This window comes from Sander vitreus, chromosome 5, assembly GCF_031162955.1.
Source record: "Sander vitreus isolate 19-12246 chromosome 5, sanVit1, whole genome shotgun sequence".
Classification (NCBI taxonomy): domain Eukaryota; kingdom Metazoa; phylum Chordata; class Actinopteri; order Perciformes; family Percidae; genus Sander; species Sander vitreus.
In genome coordinates, this window is record NC_135859.1 from 28,008,320 (window position 1) to 28,032,216 (window position 23,897).

At 39.2% G+C, this 23,897-nt stretch overlaps 1 protein-coding gene across 1 annotated transcript in view; it reads left to right on the forward strand.

The window, feature by feature from the left end:
* srrm4 (serine/arginine repetitive matrix 4) overlaps nt 1–23,897 on the forward strand; it is a 58,087-nt gene that overhangs the window by 31,879 nt on the left and 2,311 nt on the right. The window contains exons 2-12 of the mRNA XM_078249808.1: nt 5,556–5,690; nt 12,793–12,876; nt 13,018–13,098; nt 13,192–13,218; nt 13,518–13,568; nt 15,558–15,641; nt 17,046–17,211; nt 22,040–22,362; nt 22,568–22,759; nt 23,416–23,517; nt 23,640–23,795. Coding sequence (XP_078105934.1) covers nt 5,556–5,690; nt 12,793–12,876; nt 13,018–13,098; nt 13,192–13,218; nt 13,518–13,568; nt 15,558–15,641; nt 17,046–17,211; nt 22,040–22,362; nt 22,568–22,759; nt 23,416–23,517; nt 23,640–23,795 — 1,401 coding nt within the window. The remainder of the gene's footprint in view (nt 1–5,555; nt 5,691–12,792; nt 12,877–13,017; nt 13,099–13,191; nt 13,219–13,517; nt 13,569–15,557; nt 15,642–17,045; nt 17,212–22,039; nt 22,363–22,567; nt 22,760–23,415; nt 23,518–23,639; nt 23,796–23,897) is intronic.

A 23,897-nucleotide genomic window follows, 5' to 3' on the forward strand; every position in this document is an offset into this window, starting at 1 on the left:
TAAGTCTTGCGATATTCTATATTGTAGTTTTTGTCAACAAAACGTATGAAGAAACTAAAATCGACGTTTTAGTCCATCTCTCGATACTTTCCCATTTCTTTCCTACTGAATATGTAAATCATTAAAGCCACAAATACATTTTCGTTTTTAGATATCAATTATTCAAAAAGAAGTAAGTAATTTGTAGAGCCCGACCGATAAAGGATTTTAAGGCCGATATCGATACAAATATTTGGTGATTTAAAAATCCGATATTCCGATATATCGGCCAATATATATTTAAAAAAAAGAAATCCAGAAACGCGTAACAAAACATTAACAGATTTCTCTAACATTAGTTATTTGTAGTTATTTATGAGTCCTCACTAAAATAATATGATAATGCAGTTTAAAAACGTTTGTTTTATTGTCACAACAGCGGAACATCAAAATATATTAAAATTCTGGTAAATAAAATGTATAAAAATTAGGGCTGTCAAACGATACATTTGTTTAATCGCGATTAATCGCCAAATTTCTATAGTTAATCACGATTAATCGCATGTTTATCACATGAATAAAATTGTATTATTTTGCATTTCAGAACTGTTTTTAAGTACATATTAACAATGGAAAGCTATTCTTACCGGTGTATCTTAATTGGGAATCAAATTAATGCACAGAAAGTTACTTTATGAACTTGACTTTAAGATTTGTATTTGTTTATTTTTTATTTACTGTAAACAAAAGAAACGTGTGAAGTAGTACACAATTCCTCTAAGTACCTAACCTAACTGAGATGTAACACTAACACTTTGCTATTACAGTACAAACAAAATGGTCCAAAAGCCAGATGCCACAGCAGGAATGTGTAACCTTTAAATTTTTTTTAATAAGGAATGTAACAATTCTCCTGGACAGAAAAGGGGGTGGACAATGTCCCAATGACAAAAACAGTCAAAAAACGATACAAACAACACAGTCCTAAAACCGTATGCTGATATACATAGTCAATATAGTGCAGTAACTTCTAAATAATTTTGATTACTCACTGACGTCCAGTGATCACTGGTTAATGAGACAGCGTTTGCAGCACTCTGCAGCAGTTCCAGTTGGGCTGCTTTCTCCGTGTCGTACAGGCTGTGTATGCATGAAACTACTGTCCCCCTCGACAACTTTTTAAAAGTAACCTTTCCATTCAGAATCTTATTGGCATCCATTTCTGCATCTCGCCCTCGCCACCCACTCAAAACGTAACGTTAGCCTACTACTCGTTGGCCGGCTCGCAAGCCCAAACAAGTGCAGGCGTGCCTGTTGTTTTGTTTCCGGTCTAGCTAGATCCGGTGTGGTGTTGTAGTTACTAGTTGTTGCAACAGCATGTGAAAAAAACGACAAAGTTTGCTTGGCCCAAAAAGAACGTTAATCTCGCGCTAAAAAAATTTACGCCGTAAAAATGGGTTTGCGTTAACGCCGTTAATAACGTGTTTAACTGACAGCACTAATAAAAATACAAACGTAAGATATGAAACTTGTGTGTTGCCAACAGGGTAGAGTGCCCTCTGGTGGACAAACTATGCAACGCCAACACTCATAACATGGTTGAAAGGTGTTTCGTCCGTTTTTATTTTATTTTTTAAATATTGATTTATTGGCCATTATAATGCAGACACCGATCGGGCTCTAGTAATTTGTTATTTTAACTGTGGATTAGGGCACCTGGATGGTATATTTGGGATGGACTAAAAATAAAACATTGATTGTTTGATGTAAATTGTTGTTAGTTTTAATGTTTTTTTATGTTGAAACTTTTTAGGCTGCTGTCTTGGCTGTGACTCCCTTGTAAAAAGAGATTCTGAATCTCAATGGGAATATTCCTGGTGAAATAAAATAAAATAAAAAAGTATATGAACATATTTTGTAGGAGACAGCATTGGCACCCACACACACCCTGCACTGCACCCATTTATCCATCTAAATTTGGAAACAGAGGTGAAAATCTCATCCTCACCCTCTTTAAAAAAAGCACCGTCTCTCTGTATGCAGTGTGTTTTGGGCACCATCTGTTAGTGTTTGTTACCTGTCCACGTGACAGCGTTTGACGACGCTGAGGAGCCCCACGTTGAGAGGAGCGAGGCGCTCCCTCTGTGACAAAGACCAAAACGAGGTAGTCACAGCATGGTCACTCCTCTCAGCCTCCAGAATTACTCATCGCCGAGGGAGCTGTGCTGAAGCATACATGTGCTTGCATACATGTGTAATCCACTCAGTATTTGCATTCATTTAAAGCCTTTTGGCAGTTTGGTGCTTTGAATTGTCCCTTTAAAGACCTTCAACTGCTCCCCGGATATGAATTATGACTACAAAAAAAGCATTGTGTGTGTGTGTGTGTGTGTGTGTGTGTGTGTGTGTGTGTGTGTGTGTGTGTGTGTGTGAGAGAGAGAGAGAGAAAGAGCGAGGGGTGTTGTTTGACAAATAGAAACAGCCCGCGATAAATCCAGGTGCTTACAGCTTAACGAGTCTCGGCCCTAAATTACAGGGCCGGATCAAGGGAATGTGCATCCATGATGGCGAAATCGATTTCATTTAGAAATCATTAACCACAGCTCTTAGAGTGACAGCAAATAATAAAAAGCAGAGAGGGTGGCCAGTTCAGGGAGCTTTGGGCCACTTTCCACTCCGGCTTTGTTCAGGGACGTGGAGCGTTCGACAGCAAAGTTTTAACCTTTTTTGTTCTCCTGTGTCAAGTACATTGCTTATATTGTTCAGATTTTCACAGGAAGTATTACCACTGGCTGGAACATCAATATCTTTTGTCACACGTGTCAGAACGTGTTCAGTAGTCAAAGACCTTTATGTATACGTATAAGGTCTGTTTATTGCTGTGAATTGAATGTGATCTCGCTTGATCCTTGTTTTAAATTGGATTTTTTTTTTTTTAACCATGAATCGGATTAGTCAAAAATGTCGTTTCGGCGGCCGGTTAGCACAGTTAGTAAAGCAGGCACACATATGCAAAGGTGTAATCCTCGATACAGAAGGTCGAGGGTTCGAGTCTGACCTGTGACGGTTTTCCTGCATGTCTTCCCCCCTCTCTCTCCCCTTTCATATCTCAGCTTTCCTATCAAATAAAGGCAGGAATGCCCTGTTTGTTTTTTTTGGTTTGGTTTTATATTGGTCTGAAGGAATGACACATTTGCAAGGTTTCAGATGGTTTCAATATTCTGCATTGGTTTATTAGGTTGTCAGATAGATATTCAATGAACACCACCACATATGGAAAGAAACATTGAAATTCACATATATCTAAATGCAAATACAAGAGCAGGAGGGGAGGCGTAGGCGGAGGAGGACATAAATTGCTGAAAGCAGGCAGCAGTGTAGCGGCAAGATGCAGTGCTGCCTATTGTTGGTGTGTACGGATAGAATGTGTGACTAAATCACTATATGGACTTCCTAGTGTTTGCTGGGATCAGTCTAGAAAATATTTTTGGTCTTTCTTATCTACTCTCATGTCATCAAAGTGAATGGAGCAGTTGATAGAAAATGTAGCCTATATATTCTTGTGTGTCTCATTAAACCTTTAGAACATGGCGAACGGAACCATGCTCTGGGTAGCTTTGTTCTCCGAGCTCTTAACTGCTTTCAGAATCAACTCACAGAGGTCAAACCAGTAGATGATAGGATATTTACGCAATATTTGTTAAAGGCATAATATGTGTTAAACCATTCTGAAATAAGTATTGTGGTGCTGCATAGATGTCCCAGCCTACAAATCCTATCCTACAGAGTAAAGAAAAACTCTGTGTTTGGTACAGATCCTCGCAAAAATCACATTATAATCATTTACATTTTTTAATAGTGATACAAAAATGATCATTCCCTCCGATATGATGAATCCTATCGCAATCGCAACATCAGTCAAAATAGATATTTTCTAGGGGTGCACGATTCAGAAAATATCACGATTCGATTCAATATTGATTTTTCGGCTCAAGATTCGATTCAAAATCGATTTTCAATTCAAAAATGATTCTCGATTAAAAAGATTATTCACAGTATGTAAATGTAGTTACTTTTCCCATGTGATTGCAATAGACATTTTAAATCGGTAGAGCTTGAATCGCGATACAAATGTGAAATCGATTTTTTTTTTGCACACCCCTAACATTTTCCTCATATCTTGCAGCACTAATACACACCACAAAACACTGGCAATCAGATTATTTCATAACACGGCCAAAATGTCACTGACATGTCACTCTGCTACACAAATCTAAAATCCAACAATGACAAAGTAAGATTTGTGATCTATCAAGATTTGAGATGAGATGAGTTTCAGACTTCATCTGAAATAATCAACCACTGTTAAAAAATAATTGTGAATCATTCCTCAATTTGTCACCTCAAACAGATTAAATTACATACAACTATACAGAGCAATATACAGCTAGCTGACCTTTATTTGAGTCTCCAAGAACAATCGAAGAACATTAGCCAAATGACCGGGATATTCAAAGGGTCCTTTCCCATCAGCCTCCTTGATCAGACTAATCATCCTTCCGGTGGCTGTCTTTATCTCCCCTATTAACCCTTTCAAACACTCGGTCATGTTGGAGCACTCATCTGCTGTTTGACATGATTAGTTCCCTGCCGGGGGCACTCCCTTTAATGCAGTAAAGCATAGGAAAGCGAAGGTGAGGAAGATAGAAACCGACGGCTCCTGCCTGCTCGTCACTTGGGGGGGAAGAGGAAGAGGAGGAGGAGGCGGCATTGACGGCCTCATCTCTGGCTCTGATTATCTTCTCATTACAATCAGACGGGAGCCACTCGAAGAAGAGGAGAATGTGTAATTACGCTCAAATCTCCCATGACTAAAACAGAAGATAATAAGCAGGGCTAGAACTGTGTGCTTACATCTAATCATTCAGTTTATTTAGTCATTCGTTCTGCAACCACATTTGACTATGAAGATTTTTTGGGAGGTTCAGGTGGTAGCTGTTAAATAAGTAAACACCTGACTTATAGCAGCATTGTTTGGAAGCCAGAAATATTTTGCTTTCATTTTAAAACTGCATAACATGTGTTTAAACATGAGGCTGAGTATGTAACTTTTGGTTTTTCTTGATTTTGCTTTTATTCCTGGGTTAATATATGTTGATAACTAAAAATGTATAAGCTTTGGTTTATCAGAAAAAGTTCAAAGAAAACTTCTTCTTCTTATAACCATGCATCACACATGGCTGCATCTGCCCAGCACGAGATAGAATACACCATTTCCCAAAATGTCAGGGCGACTGAAGCATGTAAATAGTTACATTTCAATTGACGCAGCGATTTGAATGGTAAATGGCTGACCTCCAATTTTCCCAGAGAATGGCTGGCAGGGAGAAATGGAGGAGAATAAAACACATATCCAGTAGACCAGAGGGAATCAGGTTAACCAAGCATGCTCCATCCTCCTCACTATTGTATGACTGAAGCGTTAAGTGTGTGGACAACTAGAGAAATCACTTCAAAAAGTTGTTATGAGAAGATACAAGAGCAAAAGAACTAAACTTTTTTTGCTCCCCTCACAGCTTGGAGACAACCGCCTGCCAGCCGCTCAAGACTGATGAGAGGAAATCGGCGGACACCAGGGTGGACACGGCGAACAGACATGGCTGCATCAAAGGAAAAAGACGCAAACACCACAGTCATCGCAGGGCCAGGAGGTGAGTTAGTCTTTGCGCTTTCACAAATGTCGAGCAGGAGCACTTGGAAACCGTCAGGAGAGTTTTTCTTTTTTAAGATTATTTGGCATTTAAGGGCCTTTAAGTGATAGGACAGCTTAGACATTAAAAAGGGGAGAGAGAGAGGGGCAATGACATGCAGCGGCGACTGCGGCGAGGATTGAGCCTCCGTACATGGGGTGCACGCTCTACCAGAGGAGCCACCCAGGCGCCCCCAAGGAGAGTTTTCTGATCTCAAAGAGAGAGTGCTTGGGAGAGAAAGTTGTTGGATTGTTGATCATCATGAAACATTTCAGATCATGAATGGTTTACGTTATTTGTTTCCCGGTGCTGATGATGAAACATGTTAACAGTACACCAAAAACACCTCCAGGGCTTGACTCTCAGTGAGAAAACAAGAGCTAATCTCTATTTTCTAGTGTGGGGAATGTAAATAGTCTTATCAGGTTGGGCTCAGTGGAGAAATACAAACATGAATTCCACACTGTGTCTTTCAGATCCTCTCTTTTCACCGGCACTTTGAACCAAAAGTCTCCTTCACACAGTGAGAATAGTTTTCAGGCTTCTTATTCTAAGGTTGGAGATATATTTTTTTTTAAGAAACCTCTCAATTAATCTGACATTTTGAAAGCCTTTTGCAGTTACACAGCAGGGAAGCAGCCAGTGATATGTAAAACATAACTGAAGCCGCATCGGAAGGTGATGGAGAGGATCATAAACATGAATCACTTCTCTGTGGATGAACTTTACCCGGTGGCTGCTTCTCTTTGTTTTTTAATTTAACAGCAAGCGCCGAGAACACACAGGCATGAAGGCTTCTGTTCTGATAATCATTTTTCTGGTTTGTGCATTCAAGACATCTGATAGAAAAGATGGTGGTGTTATCTTTGAAACTAAGAGCTTTTTCTGAGTTGAAGTTACACTAGAGGACTTCAGTAACTCGAAATGGCAGCGAGATGTACAAAGTCGGTTGAAACTTACTGAGGAATCACAAGAGATGTCTTCAGCAAAGTGGACACAGCACAGGAAAGGAAGGAATATTTTAAGAGCATACCACAGTCATATCTAGTCCTTCATGCTACAAAGGAATCTACCAGGAAATGTGTCCTTGACACAATGCTTTTTTGATGCATGATTGTGAGTTTCAACGCAACCTAAAAATACGATAAATTCAAGCCACCCGCCAGTTGAATACTCTTTGAATATCATAATAATCACAATAATAATAGTCAATATAAAGAGCACTTTTCGGGCAAAAAGCACAAAGTGCTATTCAGAGTTGGAAAAATAAAACATGTTGACACAAGTAACAGCTGCATGAGGTAGAAAATGGTAATCAATTCGTATAAGAAAGTAAGAAAGAAAAAAAAAATAATAAACATACACCCACATCAGAATAAAACAAAGAATGTGTCATAGTTGTTTTGAAAGGCTGTTCAATAAATGGGTTTTATGAATGAATGAATGAAATTTAAAAGCAGTGACAGTGTTAGCAGACCTGATGCTAAGTGGAAGGCTGTTCCACAGACAATGAGTCAACGCGGCAAAAGCTTGATCACACAAGTTTTTAACCTGACTTCGGTTAAAATACCCAAAGTGGTGGAGCTCAGCGGACAAGGACAAGGAGTTAGAAGTTTATGCTCTGGCGCCAGAACATGCAAAGCCTTGTTTGTGAGTAATAGCACATTAAAATGAAATCTTAAAGAGATTGATTTTACAAATCCACCAACTCTCTGAAACAGTACCAATATTTTTCTGATAATTACTAACCACAAAGAAAATGCCTCTAAAATGTTACCTTTGTCTATGAGATTGTAATCATGTATCTGAGGATCTGCTAGTCAAGAGTAATAGATGGAACAGCAGCTGCATCCACAAATATTTCAAGCAAATATTTAATGGCATCAAAAGTGGCCAACAATTGAAGAAATGCATGAAAAATATTGTTTGAGTTTATCCATTTCCACTTCGTAAAAAGTGGCTAATGAGGTGGATTAATTTCCAAAGTCTTTGTCTTAGTTACAAATCACTGCGAGTTGCTGCCTGAGAAAACTCTCCTCTGTTGAGAAAGACATTTGTTCTTTCGATTTTTATCTTGTTAATTGGCTGGCAGCAACCCAATTTAGCAGAGCAAACAATGTTAATTATAACATGAAACCACAAGCCACTGACAGCGACTTGCTTTTAGTAGCGGTATGTTAGCTACAGTGTTTTAGAAAGTGTTTGTTACCAAACCTGGTTCACTAGAAAAGGAGCCCCTGAAATGAACCATTTTCATTTAATTCTGTTGACTTAGTAAAAACATGTAATTACCTAAAAAAAAACACTAGAAACATCAGAAATCCACCTAATCACAACTGCACTAACTCTAACTACTCAACTGAGTGATGCATATCTAGGTCTAGGATGTAGTATACATTTATACACATTCCATGTATTCGTGCATGATTGCGGCCGGGGAAGAAAGCAACATGCTCTTCAGAAAAATAGGCTGCATTCAGCATCAAGCATATTCTCATCAGATGACCCCAAATCCCTTTTTCATACACCATTGTTTTGCACAATTACCATTCCCAGTGTATCGACTGTTTTTATTTATTCTTCCTTTCATTCTCTCGACCTCATCAAAAGAAACCGTTTCTGCTGGCAAGGAAAAATGCAAATGCTTGCCTTGTGCTCTCTTTCTACAAGGCCAGAATGGTAGAGGTGTTAATGAGTGACAAAGCGTTCTCATTACCAGAAGAGGGTACTTGGGCTTGGCCGGTCTAATCAGTCCTAATGCATTTCAGTTCTTAATGCTCCCAAACTGCCGACTACACCAAGCAGGGCCATTTATTATTGCGAGACAGTCTTCTGCATCCAATGAAACAGGCATAACGTCTCCAGAGCTCTGTGGTCGCATATATCAAGCGGGAGTGCAGTTTATCACTGTCTGGGTGTTTTCTGATCACACTCACCTGCTGTTTTGTGCAACATAAAGGTACATTTCCTTCAATTTTGACATAAATGGCAAACTATTACCCTCCAGTAAGCATGAACGTGCTTAAAAATGTGTCTGATACGGCTACTATTTGCAGATATTTGAATGTATTTTGTCCAGAGTCTAATTGTGTGCTATGAAAATACAAACCTCAAAAAGGATGTACCCATTTGTGTCATTAATGAGGAAAAAAATCATTTTTAACTGAAGAAATTCCATTTCTGTAGCCTCACTCTTTATTCAAAGCAACAGGTGATTGTGTGACTTGCGGGTTTGATTGCTTTGAGGCGATATTTAGTTTCCATGCATCGTTTTCCTTATTTAAGTCCCCGTAGCTAATTTAAGTTATTGGGAAGCCACTGATCTCAACAATCAGGTTTTCCTTTATTTAGTTTGACGTTCTTTTAGGTTGTTCAGTCGAGAAGCAGCTATGCGCTTCTGTTTCATGAGTGAATCCAAACAAACATGATTGGTTGTCATTCCTGCATGTCCTTTAATAAAGCTGAAGCTTCCTCACCTTCCCCACGTCTTTGAGTCACGGTGGGCGGCGCCAGATGTTTTTTGAGGAGGAATTTATAAGAGTTGAAGGCGTCAGACCTCTATCTCAATTATAATAATAAATTAATATCTATTTTGTTGATTCACAAGTCTCCTCGTAAACGGGGGATATTTTCCCTGTTGGAGGAACGACTGAGCCAATGAGAGCCTTCGTAAGTTGGGAAGATCATCTAACTGTACCAGAGCCATAATATGGAGTCAACTGTGGATGAAATCACCACAGCTGGCTGAATTAGGTCTGCATATACCAATTATTTTCAGTATCGGTTAATCTGCGGTTTTATTTTTTACATTGGAGAACCTGAAGCCCATGAATATTTGGTGTTTTGCTTGAGAAAAAAGACCAAAACAGTTGCAGATTAACTTGCTGTCGTTTGATTAAGCGACTTACTGCGCTACGCTAAGCATTGAAGTCACTTCTTCAAAAGAAAGCTGCTACAGAAAAACAGATGTTTTTTGCCCTTCTTCCCAATGGGAGTTTGGAAAGATTGAATATGTCTGGTACTTGATGAAATGGGTTGGAACGATTCAAAGGTTAGTTGTTTTTAGGACTGGCCTGACAGCAGGTTGGAGTGCACAGCAACATTGAAATAGAAATAGTTAAAGGAACTTGACGTTTTACAAATGGCATGTTTTTTTTGATTGGTGTGACAAATGCTAAGATAGCTGCCTTTAGTCGCCATAAAGGCTTCTGTGTAGACTAGAAATGACTGAGTGGATGGATACATCATTCTCGCCATCAGCATTAATTATTAATTCATAAAACAGTTCAGTGTGCATGTACCCATTTATTTCTCTGTCTGAGTAAATGGGCATGTTGGTGCAATAACTGTAGTACCTCATGTCTCCATGCCACCTCCCTCCTCTGCCTTATTTACTACCCTACAATTAATGATGTAAACACTCCTTCACTCCTACATGAAATTCACATAAATTCTGGTTTAACCTACACCAGACAGCTTTTCTAGTTTTCCCAATGAAGCTTATTTTTTAACCTCATTATCAAAGGCAAGGTGAGTTGCAGTCAAAAGCATATTCTTGCACATCTCTCCTTTACTCACCCTGCATGCCCACTCACACCCACCTGTCTTTTTCTTTCTTATGAGATTCAGTCGGTCTGCACTTTAAAGTGTCATTCAAGGAGCCTGTGATTCTTCAAAGGCCCTCGTCTCCTTTTTTATAAATCGTCATCGTCATTTTTCAGAGAGCAAATGAAGTGGACCTCTGGTCAGCAAACAAGCTATTCAACAGATGGAGCGGAAACGTTTCTTTTCTTTGTAATGATGAATTTACACGTCAAGAGGAGAATGGACACAATAAGAATATCTCAGGCTAGCATGAGCACTTCTGTGTCTGTGCACATGGAAGTGTGTGCTGGTGTGTGCAGTGTCCAAAAGTGGCACCATCATAGAGGTCCATTTAAGAACTAAATGAAACAGGTTTTTGTTACTGGATTAAATCGTGACACTAAACTGCTGGAGGACTCTTTTAAGATTTAAAACTCTCATCTCCAGTACTTCAAAACATACCTAGTTAGTCTAACAAGAAGGTTCTGTATGAATTAAAAATGAATTAAATATGTGTATTTAGTTTTGTTGACACTGTCAAATCACACACTCATGAAGGCAATTAGTTGTTCACATGCATTGCTGCTGAAGTGAGGTTCTAAGGTTCATTGATAGTGAATGCTTGAAGTGTATGTGCTGTACTATATGGTGTGCTTGTTCGGAAAAACAGAAAGAAAGGAAAAAAGGATGAGACAATCGTACATGTCTCAGAGTCAACAGCCAATAGGAACGCCTAGAGATGAATCGTTTTCAAATCAAAATGGTGATTTGAAAGAATGCGATTAGCTAATCGTGACGACCGTTTTTTCCATAAGATACATGCTGTAATAATGTTACGTATCACAGATTGTTTAAAGAAATGTACTATTATATGTACTATACTATTTTCACTGGATTTTTCATTTATTTTTTTATTACTTTATATGACATGATCGTAGAAGGTGCAATATATAGCTAAAAAACATAATCGCAATATCTGTCAGAAAAATCGCAATTAGATTTTTTGCCCCCAAATCGTTGCCGATCGAATGCCTGACCAAGCTACTGAAGTTAGCTATGGGCGCTGGCAGTGGATGGGATGTATCACAGAGCTATCTCGGCCTCTGAGTGAGGCCATGTTGTCAGCAGCCTCGACTTCAGTGGAGCTCACTGGCATGTGATCTGTTTTGTACTTTGTACTTGTACCAGTCTTGATAGGATTTTATCATCCTGCTGTGATGGGATCATCTCGTGTGGGACATTTGGCTCACAGATAATCTTGCTTGTGTGTTGTCAGGGGGAATCAGGATGCATTTGTGTGCAGTTATGCCAATGATAAGTCATGTGATTATTTTACCCCACCCTTCCTGTTAAGGTTATTTGTCTTGAAATAATTTAGGGGAAAAAAAGACTGAGTTTCACTCTTAGCATTAAACACACACATAGAAAAATGTAAGCAACATTAACACTGTCATATCCCATAATACAAGTAGGTGAAGGACTTCACACACAATTCTCACACAGTAGAATCATGTTATAATGTAGGTTCTGCTTGCTTTACCTGGTCGCTCACCAGTTAGTCATTTGAAACTGTGAATATAATTTATACAAAGCAGGTTTGAATCCCACTTCTGACAGATACATTTCCTTAGCATATTCATGTCATACTTTATATCATAGCACATTTGTATCTACCCCTTATTGTTTATTCTACATCCTGTATTTATTCTATATATTACTTTGCACTTTACTGCTTTTTACACTTGTGGTTAGATGGTAAACTGAATTTTGTTGTCTGAAAACGTGTGGAGGTGAATAGAATTAAAGTTTGTGGTGATCACAGGATCGAAAAAAAATACATTAAAAACACACACAAACAAAACACACTGCCATCTGTTGTCATAGGGACTATGTCTTCAGTAGTTCCAATTAAAGCCGCCTACACGTGATAAGCGATTTGCTCTCTGCGCACCGCTAGTTAGAGCGCAGAGAGCAGAGCGCAGGTCGTCATTGAGGGTGGCAACGAAGCTATTTCCCGTTGCTAGGTAACGACAGCTGTTATCTCATTGGTTGTGCTTCAGAAAGGTCAGCGGCAACTAGGTCAAAGTTCAAATAATTTGACCTTTGAGCGCAGCGCAAAGCGGCAAATCCAAGCGGTGTGCGACGCCAGGGGTAGCACAGCGCATAGTTGGGCGCCACCGCTCTCCCCATAGGAAATAAATGGAACGGCCAACAGGCAGTGTAGGCGGCTTAAGACATCTTTCAATTCTTTCAATTCTATTTTCCGATACTTTGAGCACCACCAACGAAACTCAGGGTAATTTCGGTGAACTAACCTATTAACACAGCAGATTAACTATATGCTGTAAATCAAATTCCAAAAGTCCAGATATTGGGATTCAGAAGCTGTACGGTAACTCTTACTGCTGAGATTTCACATTTCATATCCCGTCACTGAATGAACACAGATGTATCCCCTTTGCTCTGTCTCTGCTTGCAGCCCCTCCTTTGATGAGGAACTATCCCCCCGGCCCAAGGGGAAGAAGAAGAAGAGAAAGTCTGAACGGAAGAGGAAAAGGAAAAGGTGAGTTCCAAAAATGAGATGACTCTGCAGTGAGGTGTATTGTGCTTTTTGTCCTGTTTCCTGAAATAAATAAACTCAGGGAGGAGTACAGGACAATGTTTGGTACTTTAGAGCTCATGTTTATTTGTCTTCCGGCTTTAGGTCTCCTTCCTACAGCCTGTCGCCACTGAGGAAGAAGAAAAAGAAGAAGAAGAAGAGCTCCAAGAAAAGCAAGCGGCATAGGTAGTTCTTGCATACTACGACAATATTTGCGAAATGGCATGACATTTATTTTTAGGTGACTGAAATCTTTTTTTTCTTTTCTTCCTGTAACAGGTATACCTCCAAAAAGTCAAAACACAGGTATATGTGGGATTATTGCAAGATTTTGTGCATCATTTTAGCGTGTCTTGTGGCTGTGGGTGTGTCATTTCTAAAGGTTAAAACATGTCATTAAAAGAGCTAACTTTAAAGGCAAACAGTTCTCACCTGGATATAATTATGTCATAAATAAATGGTAACCATTTAGCGTCTGTTTTTGTAAGATTTCAGACTTAAAAGTCATTTCTCCTTACGTATCAGTAAGACAGCAGGCTGTATGTGCAGGCTGTGTCTGTCTTCATGCGCCTCGCTCATGATTCTATTCTCTTTCATCCCACCAGCTCTTCAAGTTTAAAACATAAGAGGAAGGTTGAGCGCAAGCACAAGAAAAGGTCAGTCTGATTGCTGCATCGGAATCATGTACTCTCCAAATCTTACACAACTTTTTTGGCCCCCCCATCCCCACCTCCTCTTTCTTCCCCATGGTAAGCCCAACCACCCATTTCACAACACCAATTGCTGAGGAAGAAGCATCCTTCAAAGTGCTCTCATGTAAGGGGGGGGGCACGATGGGTGAATACAGAAACATGCAGGCTTTTATTTTTCTGAGCAAAGCGTGAAAAACCATCGTTAAAAAAGGAAAACCGTTTGAAAGCTTGAGCCACAAAGAGAGGCAAAAACGGGTGAAAGAGGGTAAGAAAAACCAATTTCATGCTGTGATCTTGCAACATTTTATAATTTGACTTTAGATGAGCGGGCTGTTGTTTGTAAGCACAGAGACGAGTTCAGTTGCTGCTTACTTCCACAGAAACCACTGCTTTCCAGCTTACTTCAGCTCTCTCTTTTGTGCTCTTCATGTCTACGCTGTCCTATTTTTCAAACACGGTTCCTAGACATCAGAGAAAACAAGATCCAAACATTTGGCAATGCCAACAAATTAACATAAAATGCAAATTAATACAATTATCCCATGCACTTAGGGATTATTACAGACATTTGGGTACACTCATTGAGTTTTAAATAAAATAAAGGGTTTAGATAATCTAGCTAAACTGTTAGCCTGTTTACTCTGTCTGTTACTCTGACTGCTCGTGTTTCTTGCACTTACACATTTTGCTATGTTTCCTAATCTCAGCAAATAATTTAGTGAATTATGGATAGTTTTATGTTGGTAAAAAATGTTAGCAAATCTTAACATCTTAAAGTAACTATATGTAACTTTTAAATGTTTCTGAAACTGTGTAATGTTCCATTTGATGATCATAAATGACCTGTAACAGCAAACAAGACTAACAGTGAAAAGAACGCCATTTTTATGTAGTTTTTATTAATGCTTGACGAACTAGTAAAAGCTAAAAGGGAAAGTGAAAGACAACGGGCGAAATCCGAGTCACACTCTGTCGGGCTTTCAACAGATGGAGACAATTACGGCATTGTAAATGATTTAAAAATGTTCCCTGAATTGCCCTTCAGGTATGTAATATGTCTATTTCATTCATAAAATAACTTTAGATTGCGCAATGTGGTTGTACGTCTGTAGTAGCTTCATTTGACCATCACTAGTCAGTAGCCAACATTAAATGAATTCTCCCTTCCTTTTAGGACAGACGTTTTATTCCCTTTAGTCCGTGTTTGTGTTGGCCTACTATTTTCTTTTCTCTTGCCCCCCTGTACTTGTGTAAAGCGTCCTTGGGTTTCATGAAATGCGCTATATAAAATAAAATAAAAGTTATTATTACATTGGTTGCTACAACAATCTCTTAATGCTTTGGCTCATGACACAGTGACAGTGATACCCAGTATAGCTCACGATACATCCAAAGTTGGCTAAGTTACTGCATGCAAAACTTGAAATGCAACGATGCATCTGTAACATATTCTCTTGTTGTAAATGAATGAATATCTGTCTGAGCAAAACATTCATCACGACTATTTGACCTCCCCGTAACGCTTCTCCTAGACCTTTACGACAGCAGGTGTGGTAAAAACACTACCGCTTTTATCCAAAAAGGCCGCTGAAATCAACACAAACTGGAAGTTACATATAGCCACTTTAAACAAAGATAAAATATTGAATAAATGTCAGAAACCGATTAAAGCAATGACCGAAGAGACGTAGGCTGAAGGTGGAGCTTAATACGCCTACCCGTTACACAAAACAAAAAGAGTTTATGGGACAAACAGTATGTACAAACTACAAACGTAATCAGTAATATCTGCAATGGTATAGAACAGATGACGTATGAGAAGCTGGAATTGGTACTTAAATAACATTCTCGATTAACTGAAAATTGCTGTCAAGTACTTCCTGTTGATTGATTAATCATATTACGCTTAGCCCCTTATCCACTCGTGTCTTCTCTCCTCATCACCTCCTTCAGTTCACGGACTCACTCGCGGCGGAAGCGACGCTATCGGAGGTCAGAGTCGGACAGTTCTTCTTACCAATCTTCCACAGACGACAGGTAGGAACCCATCCCTCCCCCTTCTTACCTCCCCTTACTCCCTCAGTTTCTCTTATCAGCTCGAGATGTCTGCCGAGTTCCTGGTCACACACAGCGATGACTGATAAGGCAGAGGTGACTTCCTGATCTCAGGCACGACCAGCCCTTATCACAGCTTCACAGGAAGTGGCCCCATATTCACCCCACAGATCGATGCACTTAATTATAATGACATATTGCAAAATCTTGAAAGATGAAGGATGTTTTTCACAGGTTTTAGGGATTATACTGAACAGAGTTGACAGCATGATGATCTCTAGTAGCCAGTAGAATAACTGGACTCTTCCACTGGTGATGGTTAATCTTCATCATTAAGATCAATCATTGATTGCTGTTGAATGCAGAATATTGCATTTAGAGTCAGAATGGCATCCTTAGGAACAGCTCAATTAGTGAACTCTGACACATATAGTTGAACTCAAATTGAAGTCCAATTTAAAGGTCCCATGGCAAGAAAATTTCACTTTATGAGGTTTTTTAACATTAATATGCGTTCCCCCAGCCTGCCTATGGTCCCTCAGTGGCTAGAAATGGTGATAGATGTAAACCGAGCCCTGAGTATCCTGCTCTGCCTTTGAGAAATTGAAAGCTCAGATGGGCCGATCTGGAATCTTCCCTTTATGTTGTCATAAGGAGGAAGGTTACCTCCCCTTTCTCTGTTTTCCCCGCCCAGAGAATTTGGCCCGCCAATGAGAAAGAGAGAGACATCATGGCTTGAAAAGAAGCGAAGCATGGCAGTTGGTCAAGGCCACACACACACACACACACACCTATATAAAAGAGACTTCAGATACAGTATTAGGGGACCACTGAGGCCTATATAAAAGAGACTTCAGATACAGTATTAGGGGACCACTAAGGCCTATATAAAAGCATCAAAAAAGCAGCATGTCATAAGGGTTAACATTAACCCCAAAATTAAATATTCTAAAATAAACGTTTTTAAATCTGTCTTTCTTACTCATTACTATGAGTTTATGGGATTTTAAGAAGAGGAAATCACAATTAAAAATCAAGATATATATGAAGCTTTAAACTCCTTTTTTTTTACACTGATGAAAATCAATCCCTTATCAGCTAATCTACACAGGTAGAATAACGCTCAAGAAGCCATTTCTTCTTTGGTTTTTCTATGATTACTATGATTCTATGAAACAGTTTACAATTCCTTTTTCGAGATGGCCAAAACAAGACAACAACAACCGAAATGTTGCTGAAGTAAATCCAGATATTTCACTAACATCAAATGTGCATGAGTGATACTTATTGTCATGTTCTCTGGCGTGCAGAATTGGCTGTAAGGGAAAAGAAGCATTTATGTCTCGATGCTGTGTCATGAAAACTAAATCCAGCATTTTCCCACAGACACCATCTGCAGAAATCTGTGGTACATCAGGCATTAGGAGACCTGGCAGTCGTAGTAGAGGAAACCAATGGAGTGCTTGACCACACGGACATGAAGTGGAGATCTGCAACCAAATCAGTGTGTAAAACGGCTCCAAAATATCGCTCCATCCTCTCAACTGCCACCGTAAGTACACTTTAGGACTCTAATGATGCTGCGGCTGGTTCAGTTTGATTTCTCAGTGATGACCATGTGAAACAGCTTATTGTTAGTCAAAATAAAATGCCTACAGTGAGGCGGTTGGGTTTGGAAAAACTTTAGCTCACTATTTGGATTTGGATTGAATTTAATTTGAATTTGTTGAAGATTTTCTGTCTGAACCCATTCAGCTGTCCTCTAAAGGATCAGTATTTACAAAATCCAAAAACTATGCATGGCCTGACGGAGCTCATTTTATGAGTTCTTTTCTTTGCAATAATTTTGTCAGTTCTTTATTTTCTGTTTGTAAAACTAACGCCATTGGTGCAGAAGAGCCTCCCCCCACACATAACTATAATGATACCGCTGGAAAAACACATTCTCTATATTATGGCAATATGCATATAGTGTTTTGAAAGCTTATTTTCCTTCCTGTCGGGAAATTTAAAATTTACATGAAAAAGAACACCAACAACACATTTTATTTTCAAGAGCTATCTCTCACTATACATTTTTATTCCTTTATTAAAGGTGTTATTGCAAAGTTTGTCCGGTGATGACGAATATTATGTGCCAATATTTTTAATGAATTACTTTAACAAACTCTGTGCATCGCAACCATGGTCAAGATTAAGATAATATAACACTTGGTTACAACTTTATGTGTTGACCTTAACACTGATCATGGAGACTTGTAGTCGACTCCTACAGGATGTATAAAAAGCCTGTGGTTTAGTTTAAGACCTGTCTGTGGCATACTGCATAGTGCACTGTTGCTGCAAGCAGCAGGAAGGAAGGGTTTTGTTTGTTGTCTTAGGTCATCAAAAGTGCAACACACTGTGCCTAGTCAGTACATAAAGCTTTAAGGTTAGGGACGTTGGATGCAAATCATGTGCTCATTCAATGTCAGCATAATCATTAAGACAAATAGTCTTTTTTCGCTTAGGAAGGTTCCATTCTGAGGGAAATGACCTGGAAGTATCTAAGTTGCAGCTATGATAGAGCTGGTTGTATTCTCTAAATGCTTAGGAAAGGTGCTTCAGTGCTTCCTCTCTTATCTTCTTTAGCATAGGATACACTGGACTATCCTTTACCAAAGGAAAACAGATAATGCCATCCCACAATTCCTTGCAGCAGTAACATTTAAAGTGACGCACCATTTGGCCGTTAAACAAAGAACAAACGATATGAATATCTTACATAAATTTAACAATTGTTTTCATACACTCCTACTTATTGGATTTATGTCGATGAGTGGACAGGAGGGTGAGCGTGAGCAACCATTCTACAATGCGCCAGCCATTGCGTTTCATTTTTGTAACTGATAGCCTATATTTCTTTTATTTATTTCAATTCCAATCTTGGCAATGAAGTAATATTTTTCACCAGGTTGTCAACATTTATATAGTCTGCATGAAACAACATGGTAAGAACACACAGGGCGAAGTATCTAAGATTGCGTCTTCGGAACATTGTAGGTTCACCGCGGCCGATATAATCACGTCAATAGCATCTGCCCATTGCATAATAACGTAGCCGAGTGTAAATGCATTCAGTATTTCTGAGTACCAAGGTTGTCTTTTCCTGAGTAGTGTTTCCCCTACCATTGTTTTGGGGGGCGACCCGCCCATCCAAAAACGCCCCCCCCCCCCCCTTAAAGAATGACAAAATTATATAATTATGCTATATATTCCACACAAAAAACGTATGCGCGAGATAAAGCTGTTTTCACACATACAGGCCATTCGCTTCTCGTTCCTCACTTTAAAGAGTGGACCATCCAACACTACGCTTTCACTATAATCAATGAAAGTGGCTACACCGGGCACGAGAGCAGCGCGTAGTGGTGCGTATGCTCCGCGGAGATCCGCTCTACGAGCGTAAAAATAGGACAGTCTTCTATTTATATTTTTTACGCAAGGTGTGTGCGGTCCTTTTACACAGAAATGGATCATAAAGTGTCATTATTTCTTTTAAATAAAACTTAAACGACTTAATGACTGTGAATGAGCGTATTGGCAGTTTCATTTTGAGAGTTTCTGTTTTTATTTCGTTTCCCTCACCTGCGTCGTCTGATAACAGCTGACAGTAAATTGACGTTTTCGCAGCGCTGTGCCAGCGCCAAAAAACGGAAGAAACAGCAACATTCCCAAAGCAAAAGCTCTCAGTCTCTCCTGTGACTCACACAATCCTATGCCGAGTGTGCGCAGCTTATGTAGCCAGTTAAAACATACATTCACATACACATACACTCCGCTAACCGTCCGCATACGTTACGCGTTCAATGTAGCCAAAGTCGCGCAACCTTGCCCCTATTTTCAACTGTTACTAACTGTTGCTAAATAGTTGTGTTGTGTGATATCTAAATCAATGTTTGTATTTATTTTCAAAAATGATGTGCACTAAACCATAATTGTGCTAGTGGTCACACAGTGTTTGGACACCTTCATGAATAGTTGTTTCTGAGTCACCACCCCCGCTGGAAATAATCCTAGAGGAAACACTGTCCTTGTGACCCTTCACATCTTTCCTTAACCTCATGACTTTTCCAGCGAGGTCAAGGAAAAGTGTTTAGGAAAGACATAAGCCATATATATTTTTGACTCTTCGACCGCAGCCCAAGATAAAGAATGATTATGGATTTTGGAATTATTAGCATTTTCTTGCCTCTTTGGACCAATAAAAACAACGGAAACGCACGTCAGAATTCTTTTGGTAATGCAATTGACTTTCTTGTGCTGATCTAATAAAACCCTTGAGACTCTTGTCCTGCTGTCATGAGAATATGTTTTTCAGAAGCGGGAGGTAAATAAAAAATATGGCCGTTTCACTTTGGCCCTTCTCAGTCCCATCTGGCCATCTGTTATGACTTGTCTTCCAGCAGACAGTTTCAATTGTTCAGATTGCAGATCTGACCTGCAGCTGAAATGAAACCAGGAGAAAACATCTTTAAACTGTAATTGACAGCTTTTACACGACAGACTTTGAATTTTGTGCGGTTTATGGCAGGTTCATATATTTTTTTTTTTTGAAGTGATGTTCTCCTAAAGAGCCTTATAAATACAGCAATGTCCTTAAACTCATTGTCTCATGCTTATTGGAGCATGAAATATTTTTAATTTCTCTCCAGCAATCATTAAATGATGGTAATTGCACAGACAAATGTGTTTAATTACACACCACAGGGTTTTAATTGAAATTCAATAAATTAATCCATATATTGTATCATGCGTGCTATTCAATAACCCAAAGTCTTTCAGGAGGACTTCACAGTTGGTTGCTGAGGGGTAGCCTCAAAATATTTCAGTGGTGTTTGCATTTATTTATGGGTTTTGATTTGGTAAATAAAAACATATCATTTCAAAAGTAATGCAGAATGATCTTTGCTTAATATTTCTTTCCCCAAAAAAAAGCAATCCATAAAGGGAAAGGTAGGTATGACTGGACAGAAAACCCCTCAGAAATATGAATAATCGACATGAATGTGGTTGATTATAAAATATGTCAACCTTTCCTGTAAAATATAAGTGGTGAATTGATACATTTCTTTTGTGGTGTAAGCATAAGAAAAGTTGTGGCAACAAAAGGAAAGAAAACGCAAAAGAACCTTTTGAAATGTCAAACTATCTCCAGGTGACAGTGAAGAAAGTCTCTGATTAGAATTTGTCCTTCTGTAAGTGAAATCTGTTACTCTTGAGAACGATGCGAGCGGTAAAGAGGATGGTAGAAGAACAAAGATTTGTTTAAATTTCCCTCTGGGTTGGTCTGTTGTGCTGACTTTACACTAGATGATGGGAAACCTTCACCAGATTTACCTCTCGAGTATCTCGTTATCAATAAACAAATAAAGAGAGATCATAATTTAATAAGATTAGTCAGGTATGATCCTCGGAGAGTCAGTATCTCTTTCTGTCTGCAGTAAAAAAAAAAATAATAATAAAACGTTCTAGTTCAGTGTGCAGTAGTTGTACTCACATACAAGCACACTATTAAAGCATTCAGGGACTTTTTGCTCCCGAAATATTCCAAAACAATGCACCATTAAGGAAAGAAAAAGGAACATGCCAATATAAGTCTAACTGGCTCTGGGTTTGAAGAGAGGGTTATTGTCTTTTTCTTGCAATTTACGACTAATGATGAACTTATGTTGCCCGCTCTTCCCTTTTTCTTACACCTTACCTACTTAAGGAGGAAATCTTGATTGGTAAGTCGATGCTATCCGCAGATTTAGGGATTTACTTGTAGGTCGGTGCAGGCTAATTATTTACTTCTTACAGGAGAAAGAGCACAGTCATCTGTCCCATTCTGAGGGCTTTCTTAGTTAGACTGATGGGATCTCTCTTTGTCTGCAATCCTTTTCATTTCTACATAATACCCATTTTGTGACGTTTGTTCAATGTTCTTTATATGAGGCTTTTCAATGGGGCTATTGTTTACTCTTTTTCTCTTCGAGTTAGAGCCGGTAGATCTTTCCACGCATAGTTTTTCTTTCTTATCTGCTCTTTTGTTGTTCCTTTCATATAGTTGTTTTAGTTTAGACTTACTTTATATCAATTTGTTTCATGTTGATTTCTTTGACTTTAGTTGAGTTCAGACTTTGTTTTGGGGTTAATCGCATGCTTCAAAATTGCATGATGTCTTTATCTTTCAAAGTTTTCTGTCCCGAGAAAAGAAAAGAAAAATAAATACTTCTCTGTGTTTTCAAGGGAATATGTGCCGTTGTACTAGAGTATTCACAGTGCATCAAAGCAGATAGCAGGTTCCATTTATCAACACGCGTTTGGTTTTAAGCTGCAGCCTCTTTGTCTGTTTGCAGATTTTGTCATCAAAACCTGGAAGCGAGCTCTTACACGGAAAAGGGTCTCAGCATTTATCGAGCCAGACCGAATGTCCGCACGATTACGATTCTGGGAATGACACATCTTCGCCGCCGTCAAGCAAAACTGGCGTTTCTCAGGCAAATGTCACTGACGACAAGAAGAACCACTGTAAACGCCTGGCCTCGCCAGAGAAGCTGAAGTTCACTGACAAAGACAATGCCTCTGATTCAGGAAACTCTGTGACCAGCTACGCTTCCCTGTGCAAACCTTACATGGAGGACGGCTTGTCTGCGACCCTTTTCAGTGGAAACGGCAAGAGGTAATGTTGTGTTCATAATAAATAATCCATCTGAATGAATGCTTCCAAGGAAAATTGCAAGCTGTTTATCTTCTGTTTCCACGCTCTGTTTCCTCTTTTGAAATATTCAGCTTCATGAGTGAGAAAAAAAGGGAACACATTTTTTTTTAAAACAACCCAGTTTGGGCTTTATCACTCAAAGCAGTGAAACGTGTTTTCTTTGCAGAGAGCAGATAACCTTAGGGTGTCGGGTAGAGGTTGTGAGATCTCCAAAGCCTTCCAGCTGTTCACAGAGGATGAGAGAGTCTCGAAGGCGCCTGAAAACCCGGTCATCCAGCAGCAGGAGCAGGAGCAGATCCTCAGGGAGTTCCAGATACTCTGGGCGCTACTCTCGTAGCCTGTCGCTGTCATCTTGCAGGTGGGTTAACTACTTTTATGTTGTGCATCACCAACATCCAGTGGTGGAATGTAACTAAGTACATTTACTCAAGTACTGTACTTGCCACTTTCTACTTCTACTCCACTACATTTCAGAGAGAACTATTGCACTTTTTACTCCACTACATTAATCTGACAGCTTTAGTTACTAGTTACTTTACTAATTAAGATTTTTGCACACAAAACACATGTAGTTTATAAAATACAATGTTTTATTAAACAGTAAACTACCCAACAATATATAGGCAGCAGTACAAGTACAGCTGCAATGATTAGCCAATTCAACACAGAACAGTTTGGATCGTTTTTCTAAAATGTGAGGGTTTTTCTGCATTGAGTACTTTTACTTTTAATACTTTAAGTACATTTTCCTGATGATACTTACATACTTTTACCTAAGTAACATTTCCAATTCTGGCCTTTTACTTGTATTGGTATCAGTACCGTTATTGAAAATGTTTGAACGATACCCAGCCCTACTGTCATGATACATTTGCAAAAGGAAGTTGATGGAAATATGCACTGATTCATTCTTTATTTTGCAGAAATATTTGTGCAACATTTTATACTGTACAGTCGTAACTACTGCTGCTTTGCTCATTTCCAGGGGATAATTGTTGTTTTTCTCGTTGCCAGCTCGTACTCACGTTCACCGAGTTATTCAGCTGATCTGAGGCGACGAGGCAGCGTGGCCAGCCTGAGCTCCAGAGGAAGCTACTCCAGACACAGTGCTGACAGGTGAACTTTGCGAAATGTTTCAGCTGCTAATGACTCCTCAATTATTGGTGTAGGAAAACCAATACACATTGTATTGACCTTGTTGGTGATTCAATTTTCACATTGTTATGTCTGCTTCCCAGACTACGAGACAGAAAGAGAACGCATAGCTCCCGAGAGAAAGATGTGAAGCATGCACATAAGGTTAGTGGGAAGAGACAAAGACGCAAATCCTACTCTCCTATGAAGAAAAGGAGGAGAGACTCGCCAAGCCATCTGGAAGCGCGCCGAATCACAAGGTACAGCTTTACCAGCCGGGTTATTTACAGCTACAGTATACATTGTTATGCCTAAATGCAGCAAATAATGAAAAAAGAAAAGAAGAAAAAATATGTACTGCT